Consider the following 27024-nt stretch of genomic DNA (forward strand, 5'->3'; position numbering starts at 1 on the left):
TGATAGGTTATATGTGTTAATCGTGTAAATGTACAGCTCTTTAACAATTAATTAATGGTCTCTATCCAAAAATCAAAGGTTTCAAAAATAATAAAAAATACTATGATAATGTAGTAAGAAAAAGTTTTTTAAATTTCGAATTCTTACTTATTAAAATTAATCATCCTTTACTATAAGTCCCTGCAGATTTTTTAGTGCTGGCCAGTTGCATTCCAATTACTTCATATAGGTATAATAGATAAATTATATGTAAAATCTTTTTGCGGTCATGTGATGTATACATTAACCGCTATAAATCTTTTACACCTATAAACCATCGCCTGTATAAAACGCATTTATTTTTCTGCGTTTATGATATTTTAGATATTTTCAAATATATCTTTTAGTTAACTTATTATCTGATTATTATTATCTTTACTTTTTAAAACACAACATGTTTAAACTGAATTACATTTGGAATAAGGTATTTATCAACCATGAAATAAAACATTAATTTACATACATTTGAATATAACATTGAATTAAAATGACATATATACACACATATATATATATATATATATATACATGTATGTTGTCTCAATTTGGACAATTGGCAAGGTCACAGTTAAGGAGCTATAGACAGGGATAAGCTCGAAATTTCTCTAAGACATTGAATTGTGTATAAAGTAGTTGAATAAAGTTGTCCAACTAATGAAAATAACCGATATAGCACAGCAGATTGCATAGAGGGAGTGGGCAAACCACAAAGCTTTGTGAAATAGATAGTAACTCAAGCTTCCAGGTTCGTTTTAAACGTAGGATAGGACTCCCACTGACAAAGTGAACAGATAAACTTGTTAACATCCGAAAAACAACAAATGCTGCCAAGCAGTCTTATTGGAAAGTTATGGGAGAAGACCAATGTCGGACATTGGTCTCCTGCCATAAAGTGGGAGTAAAAGGTGTGAAATGACGATGATGAATTTTGTATATATTCATTTTAAACTTGCAGTGTTAAACCGGGCTTTAATAAAAAGAAAAAGAAAATTAAACAGGGTCCACAATATAAACAGAAAAATATTGTATCAAATAGCAATATTGTAAATTCAGTGGCAGTATCAAAACCAATTGCCGCAAAATCACAAGTACAACAAAATCAAGAGTCGATTAAAAAAATAAATAATAATTCTCCGGGTCTGCCGTTAGGTGAAAGTAATATTCAGAGCCAAGAAACTTCAATGTAAGTATCTCGTATCTTACAATTTTAATACATATCGTAAAATATAGGTTTAATATATTTAAGGCTCTTTCATTTAAGCCCAAATTGATATTTCTTTTTAATTAAATATTACCTTATTTACTTTTCAAGAACTTTAAGTTTTATACAAGGCTTAACACGACTGGTAGGTTGAAATCAATCTCATGGTAATTAGATTAAAGGATAAATAAAAAAACTAGTAGAACTAGTAACTAAATAAATAAAAAGGCCAAGTATTAGCGTATAAATTGAAGTAAGGAAAAATATATATATGACAATATTGTAAAAAAAACATACAAATGCTGAAAAGTCATTACCCGATGTTGAAAGATTTCTGTCAATAGACGAAAGAGGTTTTACAAGTGGCGAAAATAAATCACAGCGTAGAAACTTTTAATTTGATGGGAATGTTCTTTTTACCGAGCAGAGGTTGGCTAAGAATGGATTATACGAAATTCCTCCAATAAAAAACATAAAGGAATGGAATTTATAAAATTACACCTACAAAAGGTAATGCGGGCCTTTCACATTCAACATTCTCTGAAACGTAGAAGTAGAGCACTCTCATCATCTACCAGGCTACATTCGACTGTAGCAAAACGATGTTAGCCATTCTGGCTTTTAGAGCTTCAGATTCAGGACCTTTACTAGCTCTCCAGACTGCCCTAAATCGTCTTCATTCGTCGCCATCTTGTTGAATATTTGAAAGTGTTGCCATGTATTTTATCGAAGTACTTACATAAACAATCCACATTATAAAATTTTAAAATTTCACTGCTTTTTCACTTATTATATATTTTTTTTTAACATTTTGTAGTATTGGTAGCGAAATTAAATTATAATGGATTATTTAAAATGAATCCTAGTAGTTTTTCAGGTAGGTTTGAGGAAAATTTGTCATGTGATGTTTTTGTATACAGCCCTAAATTGATGTTAAAATTCAACTTTGTTAAAAAAATATATTAACGTTACATGATACAGAAGGCCTGGTATTTAGACAGTTAAGCAAAAAGTCACGAACATAGGCCTAACAGTTATATTGCATCATTATGTTCTCTGAAGGAATTGAATATTTTCCAAAAAATTAGACATTTAGAAATATCAGCTGTATCAATTAAAATTGCTAAAAAGGTTCCCCGCCCTTATCATGTTTAATCCATCGGTCGCGTTACACCCTGTATACTTACTAGTTGCCTTTTACTCGCTTTGCGTAAAACGTATTGCCTTGTGTGTGAAATTTTAGTTTTATCTCTTTTTATATTTTATACTTTACAAATTACATTTAAAAATATGCAATGCTCCTAAACCGATTGCGAAAGGAATTTCTCTAGGTCATATGTTTTCCTAGATATAATGATGACTCGATGCATTTTGTTAACCAAAGAAAAAAAACTAACCTGACTCACCCAGTTTCTGATTTGTTTATTCCTGTTTTAAACTTACAGTGTCAAACAGGATTTTGACGAAAATAGTGATAATAAACAGGGCTTACAATATAATCCGACAAATTTTCCATTTAATGCAAACGTTGCTGCAAATAGCAGTGTTCCAAATACAGTTCTTGAATCAAAACCCACTGCAGCATCATCACAAGTCCAAGGAAACCAAGAACCGACTAAAGATCTAACTAATAATTGTTCAGGTCTGCCATCCGCTAAAACTAATATTCAGTGCCATCAAACTTCGATGTAAGTATCATATAATTTTTGAAAACAATATATCTATGATATATAAGGTACTTTCACTTTGCTCTATAATTTTGGAATACTACGCACATGATCAATTTTTTATTTAATAACAAATCTATCTATTTACTTAAAAACTTTTTTGTATAGCGGCGAATTTAATGCCAAAAGCATTCTCTGCAAGATAACCGTTTGGGCGGTGTAGAGATAAATTAATAAGGGTCGGTGAAAATAGTTAATATCATAAAAAAAAATCAAATCGAAATAGTACAGAATCGCTCAAAACAGCTTATATAAATATACCAATGGCTGCTACATACTGTTGCTATATATATACATGTGTATACATGTATATACATATAAATTTGAATATCTATCAATACTACTCACATTAATATAATAAATAATAAAATCCAGCTATCATGATGACTCCGATAGCTTGTCGAGCAACAGCTCTTGAACCTTTGCTTTGAAATCGCAACGATTCCTGATCATTATTTTTAAAAACACTTAACTTTATCCATAATTACTCTGTAAGGAACTACAACGCCCGCTTCGTGGCCCGCACTTGCTTTTCTAAGTGTAACTTGAAATAAAATCAATTGTTGGTAATTTTTGAAATGCCACAAAACTTTTTTTAGTCATTTTTGATAACTATAAGAGTTTGATAATATACATACTCTTAATGTATATTATCAATGCTCCTTACAGATAACTGGGCAAAAGCAAATCTTTAAACCTTATGTTTCCAATGATGTTATTATGAGTCAGTACAGAGGTGAAAATCACATACTCCTAGTTGAGTGTTGGTAGCTCAGCGGTAAGGACTGAGACTTAGAATCATAGGACGCGTGTTCGATTCTCGAGATGCAATCTTATGCCACTGCTCAAAACAAGTTTAAAAAAGATGAGTAGCAGTGTCCTATGCGTACAGTACTCGGCAATAAATATTGCACAATCGACCTTCGGAAGGAGACAATCGGCTAATTTCGGCTTGGTAGAGCGTTATCTCTGTCACACGAAATACAAACAGTCCGGTATCTATTAGGAGCTCTTTGTATATAAAAATAAAAACAAATTTTTCTGTGTGAGTGAAAGTGCAAGTGGTGGATTTAGGTTGGGGTAAAATAAAAATAAAAAAACAACTTCACATTATATCTACGTATTTAATTATTTAAGAATTGCAACTGTACATAATAAACACCGTTATATCTATTGTGGAAATGAGACATTGTAATAAGACCTGACCTCTGAGAGCACAGATAGTGAAATGGTAGTACGCTGATTGTCTCTTTCCAAAGGCCATAATGTGTAATGTAAATATATATATATATGTATGTAATTACGCTTAATTTAATAACACTTGGAAGAAGTCATTTTTACCACATTTATATTTTGTAATTTGTGCATTTTTGTTCGTACTCCAGAGTGAAACCGGTCTATAGTAAAAAGAAAAATAAATTCAAACAGGATTTGAAATATAAACAGAGAAATATTGCATCAAATAGCAGTATTACAAATTCAGTGGTCAAATCAAAACCCATTGCATCAAAATCACAAGTCCAAAGAAACCAACAGTATATCAACAAAGTTACTAATAATTCTCCGGGTCCGGCAATAGTTGAAACTAATATTCAGAGCCAAGAAACTTCATTGTAAGTATCTTATAATTTCTTTGTGCACTTTTATGGTAGTTTCACTTACTTCCCTTACCTATATGATGTTCTGGACATGCTCGCCTTTTTAATTTATATTTACTTATTATTACATACATACATACTTTATCAGAAACCATAGTCAAATTTTACATTTTAGTTTTCAAGTGTTAACAATAATTAAAATTACTTGGTTAAATGAGGGGGTACTCTTGCAAAAGATTTTTTTATATGTAGGGTAATCATGGAAAACGTGGTAATGATGAAATGTGTCGCGTAGTTCAATGCATTTTCTAATGCGTGCGCTACTATAGTGTTTCTCTATAAAAAAATCATTATATTTAGTGTGTATTGTATTTGATTTAGCTTCCATATGAATTTTGTTCACATTTAAACTATGAATTACATTTACAAGAGAATGAAGTTAACCATGGAATAAAACGTTAAATACTTAAATAAACCAAAAATAAGTTAGCCAAAGCGCTAAAATGTTTTATCATACTTACATATAGGCGTATATATAGGCGGACCGGAATGTAATAAAGTTTCTGTCACATCCTACATATTTTACAGAAAAACCGATTGATTTTTACCGCTCCGGCACTGAAACTTTGTATACTAGATGACAAAAGGTTGTTGATAACAAAGGTGAATGTATTGTTAGAAATAAAAACTTGCTAAAAATGTAGTCGTGTGAATTTAATTATATATATACTCGCTAAGTTTGTGTTTATTACAAATAGATTAAACGAACAACAAAGGTATTAAACCTTTTTACCCTTTCAAATATTATTCTAAATATTCAACGCCGAATTAAATTTTCAAATATTTATATATATATATTTGTTATTTTTGTTTTGAACTTACAGTGGGAATAAGTTTTTAAAAAAAAATAAAACTGAGTTTAAACAGGGGTGGCAATACAAACAGAAAAACATTCCTTTCTGGGTAGATGTTGATGCAAGCGACTGTACTCTAAATTCAAATTTAGGTGCTAAACAAAAGACTGCTGAATTTATTATTGAAAGCCAACAAGATTCGACGTAAGTATTTTTTTACCACATTCATCATAGCCTAAGTTGAAATAATTCTACAATCAATCCGAGCCAAAAACAATCGCTCAAAGAGCCGCAGGTTGGCGACCCCTGATATATAGTTAATTGCCTCATTCATGTATGATTTTCGAAATATTATCCTTCCATCTTATTACACGAATTATACCAGAGATTCTTATACTTAGGTTATAGAGAAAAGAAGAAGGCGGCTTAGCTTGTAAAACCTCTTTTAGCTTCTTAAAGTCTTATGGAAAGTTTATCGCGACATATCCATGCCAAATAACTGTGTAACTCCAGCTAGTATGAGGTGCACTTATAGTGTGTGTATATTATGTTATTTTAACTTCATATCATTCTTTCGTATTACAGAAACCAATTAAAGATGCCCTTTGTAAACAAACAAGTGCAGAAGGAACAAAAAAATAGGGAGGAGCAAAATGTTAATCAGAATGAAAAATCAAATGAAACAAATACAACACTAAACAAACCATCTGTGAAAATTGAAAAGAATATTCCGGATAATAATGAACAAAATATTGTCGAAAATATTCAACAAGAACCGATAAAAATTGAGAGCGAAGATGTACCTCAAATAGATTCAAAGAGTACACAACAGAGTATAAAAATTAATTTACAAAGAACTATTAAACAGGAAGTCAAAGTTAGCACACCTGAACCTGAAGCCGATAAACCCGACAAACGAGATAATTTAGGTAACATTAAAATATATTCTTTCACTTTTAATTTAGTATAAAAAGAGTTTTAACAATTATTTTATTTTAATTTTAGATTCAATTGAATCGAATGTAGCCGAACAAAAAGCAGCAAAAATACCTGTTCTTTCAAATATGACGGCGAAGAATAAAACGAAAAATAAATGCTTTGATAATAATGTACAACCAATGCAAGTGATGAATAATACAGGTATGTGAGTGAATAGCTTCATTTTATAGACGCCATGCAAGACAGGCCTCCAACCAAAGATCGATGCGATGACCACTCTCGCATGGATCAAACAACTTATCTAGACTTTACCCAATGACTTTAATCTAATTCTAATGTTATTTCAAATACTACTCCTCTTGTGTATGTACGTGGTCACTGTGAATGATGCTTTATATTAATTACAATTTTGGAATTTCGTTAGGCGATTTCAAAAATATTACACAAGCAATACCAACAAACCAACAGACGTGTGACAATCCAAACCGAGGAGCCTAGTAACTCCATAGAGAGCTCCGAACTGATACCTCGGCCTCTCAATCAAATGAAATAGATAAATAGATGTTCCTCCTTGGAGCCATTTAACTTCGGTATTTTAAAAAAGATCTTAGATGCTTTCTGTGCCCTACCGCGCGGGTTCTGCAAATGCCATTTGAGCATCTGAGATGGTCCGGTCTAAACAAAATGGTACATGCACTTAAAATATAATATAAATAAGCTAAACATAATTATCATTAAATCATAATTAGCCAAGTTACATTAACTTATGTTTTATTACATTAGGTGTAGCTACATATCTCTAAACAATTGTTGACATAAGGTCTGTTAGTTTACATCCTTCAAAATGGGATTCCCCGAAAAAAGTGTATGTCATAATATAGAAGTAACAGTTTTTTTATCCAAAATAAAAGAAAATTTATCATCCATAAAAGAACTGATATATAGCTACTTCTGCTATGCAGCAGTAGTCGTGCAATGAAGTGCACCGCACGCCAGGCCGCTGATAAATGCGCATGCGGTTAACAATGCGAAACACAACTATCACCTATAACTCTACACGTGTTTCACCCCTCCGCGGGGCATCCTCAGGAAATGTTAGACCGACCAGTGCCAAACACCGAGTCACTCTTTTATCAGCGGGCGGTGCACTTCATTGCTCGACTACTGCTGCATAGCGGAAGTAGCTATATATTAGTTCCTTTCTTAGTTAGGATGGACTACCGCGAGGTTCTATTATGAATTTATAATGTAAAATAATTACAAAATATATTTCGTTACAGATTATCCTGCGCAAATACAGAATCCAGTACATCCTATCCTAATGCAGAATCCAACTGGTCCTACTCTAACACATGCTCCAGCTCGAACGTTCCAGATGCCACAACAGACTTATCCTAATATTTACAATACGGAAAATCCCAACTATTTTCCAGGTAATGTATAATCATCATGTTAGCTAATAGACACGGGTGGTTCTTCGAGTACCTTCAACGGTTTAATCTAAAGGAGGACCGCTCGTGCGTCTGTGAACCGGGCGTGGACCAGACCGTGGTCCACCTGGTAGTCCACTGTCCCGCATTCGGAGGACTCCAGGTCGACTCCGAATGCCGGTTGGGCATAAAAATTAATAAAGAAAACATCGCCTCTATGTTAGAAGATTCCAAAAGTAGGGAATCGTTTATCAGTTTTTGTAAAGTAATAGTTAAACATGTTACAAAAATAAACAAGCCAAACAGTGTAATAGAGTAAGCATAAAACTGTAATAATAATGCGAAATAATGTAAACAAAAGTGTAAAATAGAGAAATAAGAAGGCGATGTATGAATGAGAATTAGATCGAAAGAGAAAGATAGAATGAATTGTGGAATAAAAGAATGGAACGATAGATTATGTGAAGAATGATAGTAGACAATGAAAAGGACAGTGAAAAAAATTATTAAGGCAACAAACGACCCTGTTCTTCCCAAAGATAGGGATCACCAGCATGACTGGTCTTACGTCTCCTGCCTCCAGTGACTTCTCGCAACCAATGGTATTTATTATCATCATATCAGCCAAAAGACGCTCACTGCAAATCACAGGCCTTCCCCAAAGATCACAGGATGAATAATCGAAAAACTATAAATGTTCATTTTAAAGGTAATACAAATCGATTTTTACGTGATGGTATGGTTTCCGAGTGTCTTATTGCTACGGGCAAAGAGTTCAAAATATTCCTAAGCAAATTTTTTTGTTTTTTTTTTTTTAGTTAACAACACATTTCAAACTCCGGTTGTACAAGGGCCTCCCGAATCGCTACAGAATTATCCGAATATACATTATCAGGGTCTAAATAGTGCATGTAAGTAATTTGAACTTGTGTAAAATTAGCAGTGGCAGTTGACAGGCTCTGTAGCGGCCTTGAGGTTCTGAAACTGAGAGGGAGTGTAGGTGAACAAACGATCTTGTTAAGGTCTTCAAAATACGCTGGGTAGTGGGGGATACCATTCACAGCAAAGGTTCCCCTATAATTGAAGTGATCATTGGTATTTTCAGTACTTATACCAAGAAATAATTATATTGATGTCCAAACTAAAATATAACAATTTTAATACATGTAGACGAAAATTAAAAAGGTTTGCTAGTAGTGATAAAACTCAAAATGGCTGCCAATTTTTAAGCATTTTAACGGATTTAATGACAAAGCCCTAAACGTAAACAATGGCAAAAAGGTCGTCAATTATCATCTTTCCGAATTTAATTCTAAAATAAAATATTCACTTATACACATAATGACATCTTCATGACCGAACAGCAAAAATCAAGACATCTATATTTATATAATTATGTAATATTAACATCTAATGATTTTATTTATCTAGTATATAAAATTCTCGTGTCACGGTGTGAGTGATTGAACTCCTCCGAAATGGCTCGATCGATTTTCGTGAATCTTAGCGTGCATATCGGCCAAGGTGGAGAATCGGACGACGTCTATTTTTCATCCCCCTAAATGTTAAGGGTGGTCCACCCCTATTTTTTTTATTAAACAATTTTTTTGTTATTTTATGATACAGCATACAAAAATACATACAACCCTAAATTTTCATCCCTCTACGACTAACCCTTATTTTTTATTTATTTTTTAATGTTTCCTAGAAATAACATACATGCCAAAACAACGTTTACGGGATCAGCTATTATAGTATAATAATATATACGTTATTATAAGTACGAAATTTCTCGAACGATATCCCTCTGTGCATTAAGGTGATGGTATATGACCAAGATGTAACCAGTTATGATTTACGATACTGAAAGGTTGTCTCTCACTTCAAGCTTCAATAGCATGTCATGAATGATTTTTAAACAAGATCGAATCGAGAATGAGGAGATCTGGATGTGAAGAAAACTGAGCTATGTAGACCAGCGGATTGGCAAGTGAAGTGGCAATTGGCAGGCCATATAGCGCAGAACTAGATAGGAGACCATGCCTCGGCAAGCGCACCCACAACTACAATATGGACAGAGGATGATCACTTCTGATGGTCCTATTTGAGATCTGTAGAGGAAAAGCATTCAAAACTGAATTAAAGTCACATACATTATGTTGGCTAGCTCTAAGACGGTCGTGGCCACGAAGTAAACGAGAAATAAGTTGACGTAGAAGTAGGCAGGTCTCACAAGGTCATCACAAGAGTACTTAAGTAAGAAATGGACCAATATTTAGCCACTTCCGCACATGCAGTGGTAGTCGTGCAACAAAGTGCACCGCCCGCCAGCCAGCTGATAAATACGTATGCGGCAAGCAATGCGAATTACACAACTGCCACCGTTAAACAACTCAACACGTGCTTCACTTTAATGCCAAACACAGAGAGCACTGTGTTTGGCACTAATCGGTGTGACATAGCTCCTAAGGATGCCCCGTGGATGGGTGAAGCACTGCATGTGCGGAAGTGACTATATATGGGTCCTTTTCTTACTTAGGATGCACTTCCGCAAGATAACACCTGATATACATATGACATAACGCCTGATTCCATTAAATACAAGCGTACTTATTGAAAATTGATGTGAGAGGCTTATGTCCAGCTGTGGAGTTTTTGCAGTTGAAATGATGATGAATATTTAATTAATAATTATTGCAGTTTCATTTATAAACTGGTTTCTCAAATAGTTTTATTTTTGTTTCAGCTCGATTACCAAGTGGTATGTATGTTCAAATTATTAACTTCTTTTGTAAATTGTTTTATCATATCTGTATTGATTTGTTTATTTGAATTTGGAATACGTTTCTGAACTGCAAATATTCTTAGTCTAATTTCCTAATTTACTCATAAATCTTACAGTAGTTAGTTCTGGCAATACTGTTTGTTCTTTATAAACCTTTTGCATGTTTTACTTTTAATACGTTTGTCGTAGTTACTACGTTTTGATGTTGTTGTAATTACATTTAAAACTGTTCAATGTTTTTTAATTTTTATTTTTTTATTTAGTTTTTATACTTAAGGCTTTAAATATACAATCAATTCTTTTTTACACGGTATATACATTTTTCTTAATTGATTTCAAAGTAAATTTAGCGTTATGTTCGACAAGTTTAAAAAATCGCTCTAAATAAAAAACTATGTGCCAAAGCGGCAATAATAAAATACATGTTACGTAAATATTTATAAAACATAACCTAAAGTATATATAAATGTGGACCCTCGGTCCACAGGGGGAGTAATTTGATTGTTTAGAAGTGCAATTTGAAAATAAACTCGAGTTTAACTCTCTCGCTTTAATATGAAAATTATACATAGGGGCTATAAAAATTTTAAGAGGGTGCATGGTTTAAAAAAGGTTAGGAAACTCTGTGCTAGAACAAAAAATCTTACCGATCGCTGAGTGTTGTACGACACCCGTGGGAGGAAATGGGTTAGGCCTATCTATCCCAGGCCCACATGGTCATGAGCCATTTAGGCCTGGTATGAGGTTGTCACAGCGTGGGTAGAACCTCCACTAGGTCAACGACATAGTTGAGGTTGCGCCAGTCTTTGGAAGCGCTTCTATTGTCTGAAAAGTAAAAGAAGAAAATTGTTTTTTTTTTTCTTGTTGATAAACCTCGTTATTTCAAAATAGCTGTCTAAATAAGAATTGAATGTTTATATATTTTAAGGCTTCATGTCTCTCCACTCCAACTGTTTCCTAGGTGTGCCAAAGTCGTTTCTGCTAAACCAAAAAACATTTTCATCCATCCAACCTCGGGAAGGTAAGATATTGATGTAAAATTCTATCACTTAATTATTTTTACTGCCACTTACATGAGTTAATTTGATGCGCTTAGAATTTTATTAGCAAATAACAATTCGTAGTTTGTTTGATAAAATTCATGGTTACAAGAAACTATATAGGATGATTATTATATGTAAGTGCTTTAATAAAGTGAATGTTTAGCATGTTTGCTGTCAATTATTGCATGGTAAGGCTTTTCAAAACATCAATGGTTTCATAAATAATAAATAACGTAATGATAATACAGTAAGAAAAGGCCTTTTCAAAATTATAACCCTTTCGTTACCAGACCCAGAGTTAGACGTCATCCACCGGACACGCCGTGTGCACCAGTGCCGGTTTTGGTGGCATCCATTTGCCGTTCCTTATATTGCATTGTTATTAAATTGATTCCTCTAAGACAGGGCTTCTTAAACTTTTGTCATTCACGACCCCATTTATGATTGCGAGTTTCTTGACGACCCCATACAAATATAAAATAAAAGTAAATTAATAGTTTTAATGATTTATTTATTAGGTAACAATATACATATACATATAAAACTATATAGTTTTAGAATTCGTTTTGAAACATACAAAAATCTAAAATTTAAAATTGCACCAAAAATTATAAAATTGTATTTATATTACTTTAAAACCTTCAACAAATGCGCGTGTCTAGATGCTCCAGTCCACTGTATTCCGCCAACTCTAATGATGTTATAAAATGGTATATATAAATATTCGACATTAAAATCTCTCGACCCCAGAATTTTGCTACCCGACCCCATTTGGGGTCGCGACCCATAGTTTAAGAACCCCTGCTCTAAGAAAGTACAATGTTATTGAATGCGACTTTACACAAAACAATTCTTCGCAAGTATAGTATGTATTTGGAAACTAAAATTTAAAATATAAAAAGTATCTCTGCAGTAATAATCTACTAAGGTTGACCAAAAGTTTCACTTTCAATTTATAAATCAATAGGAATAAATGGAAGTAGAAAGTGCGTTGTTTGCAGTGTAAATGCCAAAAGACTGGAATTTAAATATAAACGAAAAAATTTTAATGTGAGCTTATGTGTAAATCCCTGTTTTAAGATTTATCACAGGCAAATAAATTACTAATAATTATACTAATTTCCGTTGTTAATTGATATACCAGTGAAATTTTTAAATATGTAAGAGAAGAAGAAGAAGAAGGACCAATATTTAGCCACTTCCGCACATGCAGTAGTAGTCGTGCAACGAAGTGCACCGCCCGTCAGCCCGCTGATACATGCGTATGCGGCAAACTGCAAACAACAACTACACAGAGTCTCTCTGTGTTTGGCACCAATCGGTGTAACATAACTCCTGATGCCCCGTGGAGGGGTGAAACACGTGTTGAGTGACTTGACGGTGGCAGTGATGTAATACGCATTGTTTGCTGCATACACATTTATCAGCGGGCTGGCGGGCGGTGCACTTTGTTGCGCGACTAAAACTGCATGTGCGAAAGTGGCTAAATATTAGACCTTTTCTTACTTACGATGGACTTCCGCAATAAAACGCCTGATTCCATTAAATATTTAAATATGTAACACATAAATGAGAAAATTCGAACATCAGCCTGCCGCCATTCAATGTGCACTTTGCGACGCGCTGCTCGGTATTTCACACACAGTATTTCACTTTAGCGGAACGTAATGCCGTAAGGAAAGGGTTAAAATAAATTATTATTTATTATCTGTCCTTGCCTTTGCGCTAACAGATGGTATTGATCTGTGGCATTCTGGTAGATTTTTAGAAAATTAACTTTACTGATTTTAATCGTGAATAGGTGTAAAACCTTTTTGCTGATAAATGAGTTATACGTTCACTCCTTTAAAGCTTTTACATTTATAACTAATCATCCTGTATATACCTTGTGTTATCAATATAAATTTTATTATAAATTGAATTGTAATATTGTTTACGCTTGTACATTAAGAATAGCCTGATGAATAACTTTTGTATTTTTTTTTAATTTTCTCTTCCAGCGTTTTTAGCATACGTTTCAACGAATCCAATGCCGGTGTACCCGGGGCCATATGATCAGATGCAGCCAACGTATGTACAACAGCCTCCGCATAACGTATATACGGAAAATTTTACGAACGCACCAACTTACGTGAACACAGACATACCTGGGCCAGCTATCACACAACCATACTCTCCGTCGGAAATATTTAATGAGAACCGTGAAGACTCTACCAAAGAAGGTAAAATTAAACTCCCTTCCATCCGTTCTAAGCGTTTCGCTAATACTTTTATAGTGCAAAAAGCCAAAGATTGGAACAACTTATCGGCCTAATTGCTTCCAACCAACTATAGCTTTGGAAACTTCCAGACAAGAGCGAATAGGTTTCTTCTTGGCGAGCATGTACCGTGGTAGACCTCGTTATAGTATATCAGAACCACCATCGATGTTCTTGCTACAATATGCTTGTTTTAAATATAATTTTGTTCTCTAGGGACATAAAAACTATATAATTTCTTCACAGACGCAAAAGTTCGCGCCGTTTCATCATCGCCTGATATGTTTGAGCCGGGACAGAAGCGTTTGAGCGCGTTCAAACGTCTTGGACCTCTCACACAGACTAAAAAACCAAAGTTGACTATCAATGTTAGTTTGGGCAAAGAGCACAATGTCAGGTACATGCCTTGATTTTAATACATCCTACAAATGACAGCAAGAAAGTTCCCGACTACCATGAGGCGGTAAAGTCGGTAAGGCTTTACCCACTAGGTCAGGGCTTCTTAAACTTTTGGCATTCACGACCCCATTCATGATTGCGAGTTTCTTGACGACCCCATACAAATATAAAAGAAAAATAAATTAATATTTTTTGATGATTTATTTATTAGATATCAATACACATATACATATGAAAATATATAGTTTTAGAATTCGTTTAGATACATACAAAAATCTAAAATTAAAAATTGTACAAAAAATTATAAAATTGTATTTATATTAGTTTAAAACCTTTAAGAAATGCGCGTGTCTAGACGCTGCAAGTTCCCTGTATTCCGCCCGTCTAGTGATATTATAAAATGGTATATATAAATATTTTTCATTAAAATCTCTCGACCCCAGAATTTTGCTACGCGACCCCATTTGGGGTCGCGACCCATAGTTTAAGAAGCCCTGCACTAGGTGCATCGACAATATAATTAATTACGGCAAATCATGGCGATCTTTGAGAAAGGCCTATGCTCTGCAGTGGACGTATATCGGCTGATATAATGACATCAATATATAATTATAAAAATATGGACAGTTAAATTTTAATTTTAATTTTTTTTATGTAAAATGATTTGCAACGAGTTTAATTAAAATATATGTTAAATAATTGTGTGTCAATAAAAGGTACAGAAATCGCACAACAAATGGCCCCAACCGATGGCTTGCCTTGTGCGAAGTGGATTCCCTTTGAATTTGATGAAAATCCATATTTTTTTGACATCAGACTTCCTTTCAAGAACACTTTGGAGCTCTTTGGCAAAGTAAGATAAGGACTTATATATAGCTACTTTCGTTATGTAGCAGTAGTCGTGCAATAAAGTGCACCGCCTGCATGCCCGCTGATAAATCCGTATGCGCATGCCAAACACCGAGTGAGCTCAGTCTGTCACCGCTCTGAACTGGCACTAATTGGTGTAACATTACTCCTAAGCATGCCTTGTGGAGGGGTGAAACACGTGTTGAGTGAATTAACTGTGGTAGTTGTGAGTTTCGCATTGTTTGCCGCATACTCATTTATCAGCGGGCTGGCGGGCGGTGCAATTCATTGCACGACTATTGCTACATGGCGGAAGTAGCTATATATTAGTCTTTTCTTACTTAGGATGGACTTCCGCAAAGTAACGCCTGAATCTATTAGATACTCTTTGGCAAACATCGCACAAAATAAACTGAGTGGATTTGATGATGATGATACGTTGCACGACTGTCGAAACCCTTTTATGATATTATTCGTCTTATTCTAAGCATGTTAGATAAAATTATCTTTTCTATTGGAATTCAACAGTTCAATAATTTCTAGCAGTAGAAACTCTGTAGTGATAGATAGTAAACAATATTAATTTCACTTTGTAGTAATCAGAATTTGAATTCGATTTCATAATATATCTTTGTAACCATTGATTTTATGGTTAATTGAAGGCAAATATGCCACACATTTTTGTGTATATATATATATATATATATGTACAATTGCCTTGTGTAAACATCGCGTCATTCGCTTCAGAGAAGTGTTTTTTTTAAATAGTATCCTTTTCTGGTACCTGACGTATTTCATATATACTATTTATGCTCCACATTACACTTCATATTTCAGGGAAGTTGTTGGAGAAACACAAGAGCCACAAATTCCAGAGTGCATACCTTTCCACGAACGTGAAGACATCGTTACAAGCTCTGATGAGATCGTAAAGAGATACCTTCCACATTGGCCGTGGAAAAACAGGATCATAGTTAAGAGGGAAGTCAGCGCAAGAGTTTCAAAGGTTTGTCGTTTTCTCGTGAAATTACTTCTTTGTTTTATTTTTATTCGTATATTATATCAATAATATACCTAATAAACCACATACGATTGTATAAATCGCAGAACTGAGATGATGGCTGCACGTAATAAGGTTAACGTGATTTTTGGACTATTTTTGTGGGGGTGAATTTTTTTTATTTATTTATTTATGCACACATTTAAAGCATTACTAAGTGGCGATAAAACTAAAATATTAACAAATATTTTATTTAAAGTAGACCGCTAAAATTTGACTTTTTATCTTAACGGGCTGATTTTTGCAACCGCTTTTTATGCGCTCATTTAGGATCTGGTTCATTATCCAATGTATAAATAGCTATAAAATTTTGATAAGTATGATAGACGGGTACGTGCTTACTCTGAAGTTCCTTCCCCACTTCTTCTCCCAGTCGAAGTTCCGCCCCCTCGAAAGTCTTTGAGTATTCGGTATCTGATTTGGTACATAAGAAGTAACGAGTTTCTAGCTATAGAAGCACTATGAAAGTTTCTGGTGTCTTATGTGCCAAATCATATGCCGGGAGTTATAAAAATTATACGCTAGAATCTTGATGGACGTGATTGATTTCAGAGTGCAATGATGATGGAGCAAGAACAAATGGAAGAGATATACGAAAATAATAATATTTTTGTACAAGTCGCGGTATGTTTTTTCTAAATATATCTATATTACAATGCCCAATTCATCGAACGTACTCTCAAGCTATAAATCCGAAAAGCCTCGCAAGTCGGTCGGATATATATCTACCCGGGACTAGTTTACTAAGGGTACACACCACACCCTCAGTCAGGAAAATGCAAGCACAGGTTTCACCTCAACAACTATCACTCCACTCATAAGATATCGCACACAAACACGCGTACGATACAACATAATCACTACAATTGTCATAATCCGTTTGACTTCCGGCGATGGCCTCCTGCCGCTACAGCCTCCGTGCACAGCGACATCGATCCGAGATAGGATCCGTATATAATCCGCTAACCTTATGCGATCATCTTTCAACTGGCATACGGAGTTCATATCCTTCAATTCTGCTAACTCAATTTCGATGAAGCTTCAAAAGCTCCCCTACTAGCATTAACATCAACAGTAAAATCAGTCGAAATATACATCATTCTGAATTATACTTTATGTACAATGTGTATATTCTATTTTTTAAGGTAAAAGGCTATCCAAGCACATGGACTAAAGAAGACGTATTAGACACTTTGCTTGAGAACTTAGCAGGAAAAAGTTTTATTCCGTGCTTTATAGAGGTAAGGTATTAAATAGTATTGTTGAGTAAACTATACAGGGTGATTTTAAGTGTAAAAGGTTTAAAGGGGGTAATTTTTATATTCAATAAGTTATAACAGCTAACTGCGAAATAAAACATATACTGACTCAAAGTGATATATCTGTTAAATAAACATTACACATATAGTATGAAAGAACGGGGGAGGAAAGCTATCGTCTGAATTCGACTTGACGTTAATTTATGGGACACACATAGTAGAGTTATTATTTTTAATCTATATATGCCCATTGCAAGGCATAGCGTTTCCCCAAAAATCACTACGGTGGAGTGTCAGGCTGCTTAATTCTAGCAACTATGTCGGTTCACCTAGTGGGGGTGGGGGAGGGGGGTTGCCCACGTCGCATCTATCGACACGTAGGCACCATTCGTAAAAATAGTACATCTCATTGCATACTTTTGTATATACTTAGAGGCATACTCGCTTCCATATGCTCACAATATCTAATACATCTTGTGACAAAAACTAATATAATATTTTTGGCTTTTTGATATGAGTAAATCAATTTCTTACTAATAATTTTCGACGTTAGGAAGACATATGTCTTCCGAACGCGGCGGTAGTTTAAATTTATTTATATTACGTTTCATGAACATTTGTAAGCTATGTCTACTTTAAATAAAGGCTTTTTTATTTATCAAACACCCAAAATCGGTCATTTGGGTAGATCCTTGCCTTGCAGTGGAACTCTGTCGGCTGAAAAAAGCCTACTGTACATTGTGTCCCATAAATCAACGTCAAGCCGAATTTGATTGATAAAGCAATTACGTATTGTGAATGATATATGTATATCATTTAATATCTAACAGATTCAAGCGTTACTTTGCGGAATTCCATCCTAACTAAGAAAGGGACTAATACATAGCTACTTCCGTTATTCAGCAGTAGTCGTGCAAAAAAAATACACACACACACACACATACATATATATATATTTATATATATATATATATATATATATGTATATTTTTTAATTGTTTAAATCATATAGACATTACAACACTGCCTTTTTTTTTGTCGTCTATCGAGTGATATATAAGAGAAAAGCTTAAGTTAGCATTATCATTAAGTATTAAATTTAAAAAAATATGTTCGCAAATAAAATTTAAATAATTATTTTTCAGTTCACACCACTACAGTGCAAGTTTCTAGTGGTGAGATGTCGATCTGCGCTCGTTGCGATACATAAGTTAGGCTTCTGTGTGCAGAAATACGACGTGGTTTTATCTATAACCATATCAAATATAAATATGTCTTTAAAAAACTTAGATTTCACACCAAAATACGTTCTTCAAAAACGTATTGCTATGGGAATTGATAACGAGACGAAATTAAGTTTGAAAGCCTTCACGCTGCAGTCAGGTAAGATGTATTAATTTGCATGAGTCAATTTAATGTTAAAAATTAAAATATCGTACCCGGCATATGATATGGCACATGATCTTCTTAACACGTTCCGTAACACGACAATTTTTATAGATTTTCCATTCAGGCCGCGTGGGGCGTATACGACACACACTTTAAAAATTAAAAAAAATCGTTTGAGACATATGCTTAACACTTTCAATACTGTAAAGTTATAATTCGAGGGATAATTTTATAAATTTTAATATGTATTAAGTACGCCCATAAGTGATGTGAAGTTATCTATATTCGACCCTGAAATTCATTTTTTAAGAATCCTTTGTTTTTGAAAGAGAATTGAAAAAGGCCTGAACGGAGTGCAGCGGAGTCGCATACGCCCCACATGGCATAGAATATGTTAATATATTTATTCATAAAACTAATGTACAATGTATTGATTACTAAGCTGCCGTAACTTACTGATGGTAACTCGATGTTTATACATCTTCACTATCTTTATATCTGTACAGTTCTGAACTTCAAGTTATTTAAGTATAAACCACAATAAACTTTTTAAATTTCTAATTACGGCAATAGAACTGTGAAACAAGTCAAGATCTTTATATATCGAATTAACCATAGATAATTCTGTATATAGGCTAGTTTAAAACTGAAAGTTATTTATTTATTTTTATAATTTCTATTTTTCAATATAACCTTACATAAATCAACTGGTTGACAAAAATAAGCCGTAATTGTTCTAATTAATACAGCCTTAAGTCAAATAACAACCATCTGGTTGTCTATGGAAGGGTATTCTTTTTTCGGACGATAAATGCCCCTGCAAGAGGTGGGCCTTCGCCAAATATCGTCATGATGACCGGTCTTGGGTTTCCCGCATCCATTGACTTCCGGCGACCTTGATATACCCTCAGTCTACCCGGGGGGGGGGGGGGATTAATACCCACTGGTATTCATTATAATCATAATATCAGCCAATAGATGCGCACTGCGAGTAAAAGACATTCCCTAAAGATCACCGCGATAATCAGTCTTGTGCTTCCTGCGTCCATCGAATTTCTGCGACCTTGACTATACCCTCAGTCTACCTAGTGGGGGGATGGCTACCCATTGGTATTCATTATAATCATCATATCAGCTGATAGACGCCCACTGCCAGTATTAGACCTTCCCTAAAGATCAACACGATGATCGCTCTTGCGCTGCCTTCATCCAGCTACTTTCTGCGACCTTAAGTGTGTCGTCGTTCCATTTAGGTCTACCTATATCGCGTCTACCGGCTCTTGGTCGCGACTTGAGAAACTTTCAAGCAATTCTTCAAGCTTCGTCGATGAACTTGATTTTTCTGTGAATTTCCTTATTTCAAATTCCTTCTTAAACTTCTTAAACTCCGGAGCATAGCCCTCTCCATTACTTTCAAGATGACCTGGAGTCTTCTAATGAGGCCCATTGTAAAGGTATTATCATTGTAGGATTCTTCCTAAGGCTGGTAGGTTTTGGATGTAATGACAACATGAAGTCCAAAGTAAGTGTGTATATTGATGAAGCTTATACTAATTCTTGAAACTATGAAAACCAATCAACCAATGGAACCGTGGGATTCCCCTGTTCGATGATTCCTGCACCATTATATAAAACATGTAACAATTTCCCCAGATATAAGTCACTTCATATATTTCCCTCTGAATCGAGTAAATAATCAAATGGGCATTATGGAGCTGCGAAGCTATCACGAATGGAGGAATTTGCGCGAACTGGATCTATCTGACAATAGGCTTACGTAAGTATAATCATTATTATCATGTCAGATAGGCACCCACTGCAAGGCATGGGCTTGCCCTAAAGATTGTTAGGATATCTGGTCTAACGCTGCTCGCAACCCTGATAACTTTATTATATCGGCATTTTCGAATTATTTATCTTTTGACAGACTTCCCGAGTTCAAAGTTATATTCCTGTCAAATAGATAACATAAACATAAGGTGGTTTAGAGATAACTTAATTTATTCATTTAATCTTAGCCACCTAAAATACCCTTTGATCGCTCGAAGTGGACCTTTAAAAATTATAGAAACAGTTCGAATTTGATATTAAAATATGTATTAAAAAAAAACTACTTGAACCTAGAATCATACCGAGAAACTTTAACCAAGATTACAATTGCATTAATTGAAAATTACAAAATGCCGTTTATTTCCATAAATACATTTTTAAAACATTTTGTAAGGCTTTGTTTTATGGGCCTCTCTTCGCCATATCATTTTTTAAGTATATTGACGTTAAATTTAATAAATTTGTCAGGTTTCAATAAATTTTTCCCTCTCCCTCCCCTCCCTCGCTCTTTCTCCACCTCACTATCTCTCTTTCTCTACCTCTCTCTCTCTCTCTTTCTCTAACAGTTTTTGACATTCTTTCCATGCATCGCCTTCCATTCTTCGCTGTTTCAAATAATACTGCTTTCCATTTTTGAGATTTCATTTACATTTTTTACGTTTTATTATTATAATTAATACAGTTTAATGTCATTATTGGTGGTTAAATATTTTTTAAATCTATTTCCTAATTTCTATATCGCAGTTCTATTTCTTATTTCCTGTATCTTTCTTAACCGACCTTTTGGTTATTTGGCCTATGACCTCTTTTACCTTCCCTCGATATTGTAGGAAGATACGGCGACATTCCTCCTCCTTTTATCAGGAGGATGAATGTATTAGAGTTGATGGTATTACTTTGGTTGCCTTAAGTTTGTAATGAGGCCAATCCTTTTAAATTTTATATGTAATGAACCGAGCGGAGGCTTCTCAGGAACCCTCGAACTTCATTATCTTCATGAAAGAATGACACTCGGGCAGCAGTTCAGGTCAAAAGGTCATAAACCTCGCAACGCCGTCAAGGCGTATCTATATCGTCTAAACCTACGTCATTGGCTAATAAATAGTATTTTCAGGACTCTAGACGGTTTCGATCTACAACAGGCGACACCACAACTGTACAGTTTAAACATCTCTAATAACTACATTGCAAAAATAACAGTACTGCTCCAATGCCGTGAACTACCGCTAAAGTCGCTAACGCTAGAGGGGAACCCCCTTTGTACGGACTACACGAATCCGGATGACTATGTCAAAGTTTTGAGAATGATGTTTCCCATGTTGAAGAAAATTGTAAGTAACACGATGTTTATAACATTTATATATGTATTATACATAAATAAATATGTATATATATATATATATATATATACAGGATGATTGATGTAAAAGCTTTAAGTGTGAATGTATAACTATTTTTCTGTCAATTAATGTGTGGTACGGTACATCCTATCCAGAAATAATAAATAACGTAATTGTAATATAATTAAAAAGCGTTTTTAAAATTCTGATTACTATGTACTAAAATTAATTATTGTTTACTATCTATCCCTCCAGACTTTGTACAGACAGGAGTTATTGGCCTATAGCATTATAATTAAAAATATAATTTAAAATAACATATTTCAGAGTGATCACTTTATAAAAGGTGATTAGAAAAAAGTATAGTCTTTTAAACATTTGGTACTTATTGAATAAATAAAAATGTGTGAACACAATCTATATGTAACATAATAAAATTATAATTATTTTAGGATGGTTTACCAGTAGTGTTAAAAGGAAATATGCCGCTGATACAAAAGAACTTCTGTTTCCATGAAGCGAAGGATGTCGTGGAGAAATTTCTAGAAGTTTATTTCCCTATTATAGACAGTGAGCCAAGTGAAAGGTACATCATTAAATCGATGTATGACAATGACGCAATTTTGACAATTACTCATCAGCCTAAACTGGGTGAGTATATGTGGGTAGATTAACATTTTTTAGGTGTCAAACATATATCTATGCTCGTGTGAAAAAAAATCTAACGTTTTTCCCGCGAAAAGTGGAATTATAACGAAGAATGGTCTTCTAGACAATTTTTATTGAATTATTTAATTTCCGTTACTTTTAAGAGTATATCTATTTTTTTTAATATTCTTTATTGTACACGCTAGGATAGATTTAACCCTTTCCGCTTGTGGACAGTTCCGCGTAGATCGACCTCGAAACTTTTCGTAACACTCTTGATGAATTTACTACTTCCAACATAAAATAATTACAAACGCAAAACTTTTATATTTTAATATTTAATATATCTTGACATCTTTACGTACATAATTTCTTAAAAATTAATCTGTAACTTTGCTTCGTATGATATATTTTGAAACATTTGCAGAGATGTATGCCCAGCTTCTTGGGACAAGTATCACAATAATATGTTGTTCGATGTCATTTGCCATTTGCTATCCTAACTACTGTTCGAGTGATATGCAGCTTTCCATTTGAGTAGATGTTTTCGAAATTTCCAGACCACAAAGAAACAGTTTATGCCACTATTAAAACATTCATCATTTCTAGAAAACGTAATAAGAGCTCTGTCTCTGTTTCACATTACGGATGTGACGTTTTGTCAGTCATTGTATTCCGTGCGACTAAGATAACGCTCTACGAAGCCGAAATTAGCCAACTGTCTCTTTCCAAAGCTCGATGTGCAATATTTATCGACGGGTACTTTATGTATGAGTATATCACACCCAAGAATTATTTAACTTTTTTAAAACGATATTTAGGCATTGAAAGTTTATTTTCATTTTTATCCATTGAGAAATATCTAATGTCTTTCAGGGAATCTCTATCTTATAATTTGTTAGTATACCGCACAACGGTTTTTTTTTCTTAAAATAAATATAGAATTGATTTCAGCTGCTCTGTACAATAATAAAGTAATTATATTACTATTAAATTTTATATAAACACTAGTCTGTATTAAAGGAATTCTCTCACAGGTCTCAGCGCTGTACACTGGCATTTCCGAAGCTTATTCAATTCAGGGCGAAAAAACAGCAAAAACGAAAAAGATTGCGTCACGTCTAAACAAAACATAGTGAAGTTTCTGAGCAAATGGCCCAACTTGAAGCACGACCCCACAACCTTCACAGTCGATGTCTTATGGCATTCTGTGAGTTACCTTTCGTTTTATTATTTTAATCAAAAAATATGTATTTATTTACGACATTAAACAACAAAATCAATTTTTTACCCCTGCAGACTGTACTGTCAGAAGTTATTGATATGTAATATTGTAACATTTGTATGTATATTTCATATTTATATATATATACAGAACTAATATTATACAAGACAATATCAATTAAAATATGTGTAAAAGCTTCACAGCAGTAAGAAAAGGACCAATGTCTAGACTGCTATGTAGCAGTAGTCGTGCAATAAAATGCACCGCCCGCCAGCCCGCTGATAAATGCGTATGCGGCAAACAATGCGAATCACACAACCGCCACCGCCAAATTACTCAACACGTGTTTCACCCCTCCACGGGGCATCTTCAGGAGTTATGTTACACCGATTAGTGCCAAACACAGAGTCTAATCAGTGGCAGAGATGCATTTTATTGCGTGAACCACTGCATGTGCTGAAGGGGCTAAATATTGGTCCTTTTCTTACTTAGGATGGACCGCGAGGTAACGCCTGATTCCATTAAAGCTTCACAGCATTTTTAGAAATACTTAGTTTAGAAGATACGCCTATAAATAATCAACCTGTAAATAACTATCAGCTTTGATCTATGAATTACGTTGTAAAATAGAATATTTCCAATTTTAAAATATATTTTCTAGAGTGTTCGGCGAGTGAGGGAAGGTGAGATAATGCTACCAAAGGACGAGTCTCTATAACAGTACTTAATTTATTTAAAAATGAAATATGCAATAAATCGAGCGACGTACAATAGAGCACAGCACGCGCCGTCAGCCCCGATTGGCTAGTTCGCAAAACTCATCCATTGTGTTCAACGATCCCCTTCGTTTCCAATATCTGTCGCTCACAATATCTTACGTGTATTTATTTTTAGCTAAACCAATAATTAATATTTTTCTTTCTTTCATATAGAGGAAAGTCTGCGTTCAGTATTAAATAAATTGATTCAGATGAAGTTTTTATTGCCAGGACACGACAACAATTCTGCGCGTAGGTGGCGTAGTGAAAATAACTTCTGAGACCCTGGCTGTAGATGAACATGTCTTGGCTTTCACCAGGACCTTTCTGCTGCATACTAGTAACGGCTGTGAATACAAGATACGGAACGAAATGCTATATTGGGAACTACCGACTGACGAATACACGAAAAATGCCTTCAGGATAACGGTAAGTTCTGATTTATGTCTTTCATCATCAAATGGACTTAGTCCTGGTCCATAGATTTCCAAAAGCAGTTGGAAACGGCACCCGTCCAGTGTCTTCCAATCTTAACAAGGTCATCTGTCTACCTTGTAAGGAAACATCACATGCTTGCCGATCTCTGGTCTCGTCACGAGAATCTTGAGGCCCCTGCACACTGCCCTCAACTTTTAGTTTTACATGGGGAAAATGTTTAATGGAATCAGGCGTTACCTCGCGGAAGTCCATCCTAAGTAAGAAAAGGACCAATATTTAGCCACTTCCGCACACGCAGTGGTAGTCGTGCAATAAAATGCACCGCCCGCCAGCCCGCTGATAAATGCGTATGCGGCAAACAATGCGAAACACAACCGCCACCGCCAAATTACCCAACACGTGTTTCACCCCTCCACGGGGCATCTTCAGGAGTTATGTTACACCGATTAGTGCCAAACACAGAGTCACTCTGTGCATTTATCTATGGCGGGCGGTGCATTTTATTGCACGACTACCACTGCATGTGCGGAAGTGGCTAAATATTGGTCCTTTTCTTACATGGGGAAAATGTATTAATATAATTGTCCATACGGTGTGAACTCTGTGTAACGTCAACTTTGCTAAAGAGAACGTATATATCAAGTGCGGCCAAGCTCTCTGATAGTGAAAGCAATTTTTCGAAATTTGAATTATTTTGCGAGAACCGAAAACACGCAAAAGAATTTTTTTTAATAATATCTTTTAAAATTATTTAAACAAAAGTACAAAATATGTGTATTGAAGCTATATATAATGGCACACGTATATGTAGGCACTCCTAATAATACTTAAGAAGCCGGTTAGTTAATTATGATCGGTGTTTAGATTTAGCTAATTTTATGGTGGAATAAGAATAATTATTAATCACACCAGTAATTTGTTTCGATTTCCCAGGAGTTGAAATAGGTAATATAAATTTTTATATTGAAATATTTTTATAATCGATCGAAGCCAAAAATAATCGTTCAAAATTACATGAGGTTCGCGAGCCGCAGTTTGGTCACCCCTGGTATATAGACCACAGACCCTCCAGTGGCGATAGCAGTCTAGTGAGGAGATAAATTTCTTCCTCTCGTTCTTAAGAGTCACCGGCGAGGCAGACAGACGAATGTATGTTTGTTTCGATAGCAATATGTACAATATGATTCTTACTATTTTTTTATTGACAACTTCGACGATTACGTTCCAATTTGATTGAAATTTTAATATACCGTACCAAAAAGTAAAATAAAAAGACTCGCTCAAAAAAGTGCTAAAGATGTAATGTAGTCCACAGATCGCAACTGAGACTCGAGTTAAAAATTCCGGAACTTGCCACACAATTCCCCAGTCACTTATTGTGTGTGCTATTCGAGTGTAAAACGAGTTTTCTGTGACAATCAGAAGAACCAAATTTTATATTTATAGAGCCGCATTATTGGCATGCTCCTAGAATTATTTATTCCTTTATCTCCATCTATTATATATATTTTTTGGTGTAGGTATTTTATTATTATATATATTTAACATTTATAGTTTGATTATTTTCGTTTCACACACACAATACGTCCTTACTTATTCTCTGTTGATCTTGATGCTCTTAGCCCGAAGAGAGGCTTAGCCCGAGGCTTCTAATTCTTCAAGAGATATTGTAACGTGTCAAAACAGGTGGGAATTTCATATATATATATATATATGATCTCTCTCAATTACTAATATTATCTCAACAGACATACCACGTCCGAAATAAACTAACTCAAATACAAAATGAATCCAAGAATTGCAAATCGTCGTGATTATTGGAATGTTTATACATTTGTTAAAACAAACGTTTGAAGCCATATTTCAATAGGAATGAATGTAAGCAATGGCCATTGTTCGCATAGGCATTGCTCTCGGGATAATACAACAGACACCTACCAATGAATTTAATAATA

The 27024-nt window shown here is 34.5% G+C and overlaps 1 protein-coding gene across 2 annotated transcripts in view; it reads left to right on the top strand.

Moving 5' to 3' along the window:
• The window catches only part of LOC137931503 (uncharacterized), a 35334-nt gene that overhangs the window by 2745 nt on the left and 5565 nt on the right, over window positions 1–27024 (top strand). Inside the window, exons 5-25 of one of the 2 annotated variants that reach the window (XM_068774914.1) lie at window positions 995–1222; window positions 2686–2928; window positions 4353–4580; window positions 5450–5623; window positions 6005–6348; window positions 6425–6559; window positions 7639–7791; window positions 8607–8699; window positions 10535–10549; window positions 11535–11594; window positions 13626–13838; window positions 14121–14271; window positions 15960–16128; window positions 16735–16806; window positions 17328–17423; window positions 18587–18824; window positions 20484–20607; window positions 21775–21991; window positions 22453–22651; window positions 23686–23858; window positions 24863–25060. In XM_068774914.1, coding sequence (XP_068631015.1) covers window positions 995–1222; window positions 2686–2928; window positions 4353–4580; window positions 5450–5623; window positions 6005–6348; window positions 6425–6559; window positions 7639–7791; window positions 8607–8699; window positions 10535–10549; window positions 11535–11594; window positions 13626–13838; window positions 14121–14271; window positions 15960–16128; window positions 16735–16806; window positions 17328–17423; window positions 18587–18824; window positions 20484–20607; window positions 21775–21991; window positions 22453–22651; window positions 23686–23858; window positions 24863–25060 — 3523 coding nt within the window. The remainder of the gene's footprint in view (window positions 1–994; window positions 1223–2685; window positions 2929–4352; window positions 4581–5449; window positions 5624–6004; window positions 6349–6424; window positions 6560–7638; window positions 7792–8606; window positions 8700–10534; window positions 10550–11534; window positions 11595–13625; window positions 13839–14120; window positions 14272–15959; window positions 16129–16734; window positions 16807–17327; window positions 17424–18586; window positions 18825–20483; window positions 20608–21774; window positions 21992–22452; window positions 22652–23685; window positions 23859–24862; window positions 25061–27024) is intronic. The other variant, XM_068774924.1, reaches the window with a different exon arrangement.

Source organism: Battus philenor, unplaced genomic scaffold (assembly GCF_028537555.1).
Source record: "Battus philenor isolate CCGP_79_NKW_IND1 unplaced genomic scaffold, ilBatPhil1.0.hap1 SCAF_11, whole genome shotgun sequence".
NCBI lineage: Eukaryota > Metazoa > Arthropoda > Insecta > Lepidoptera > Papilionidae > Battus > Battus philenor.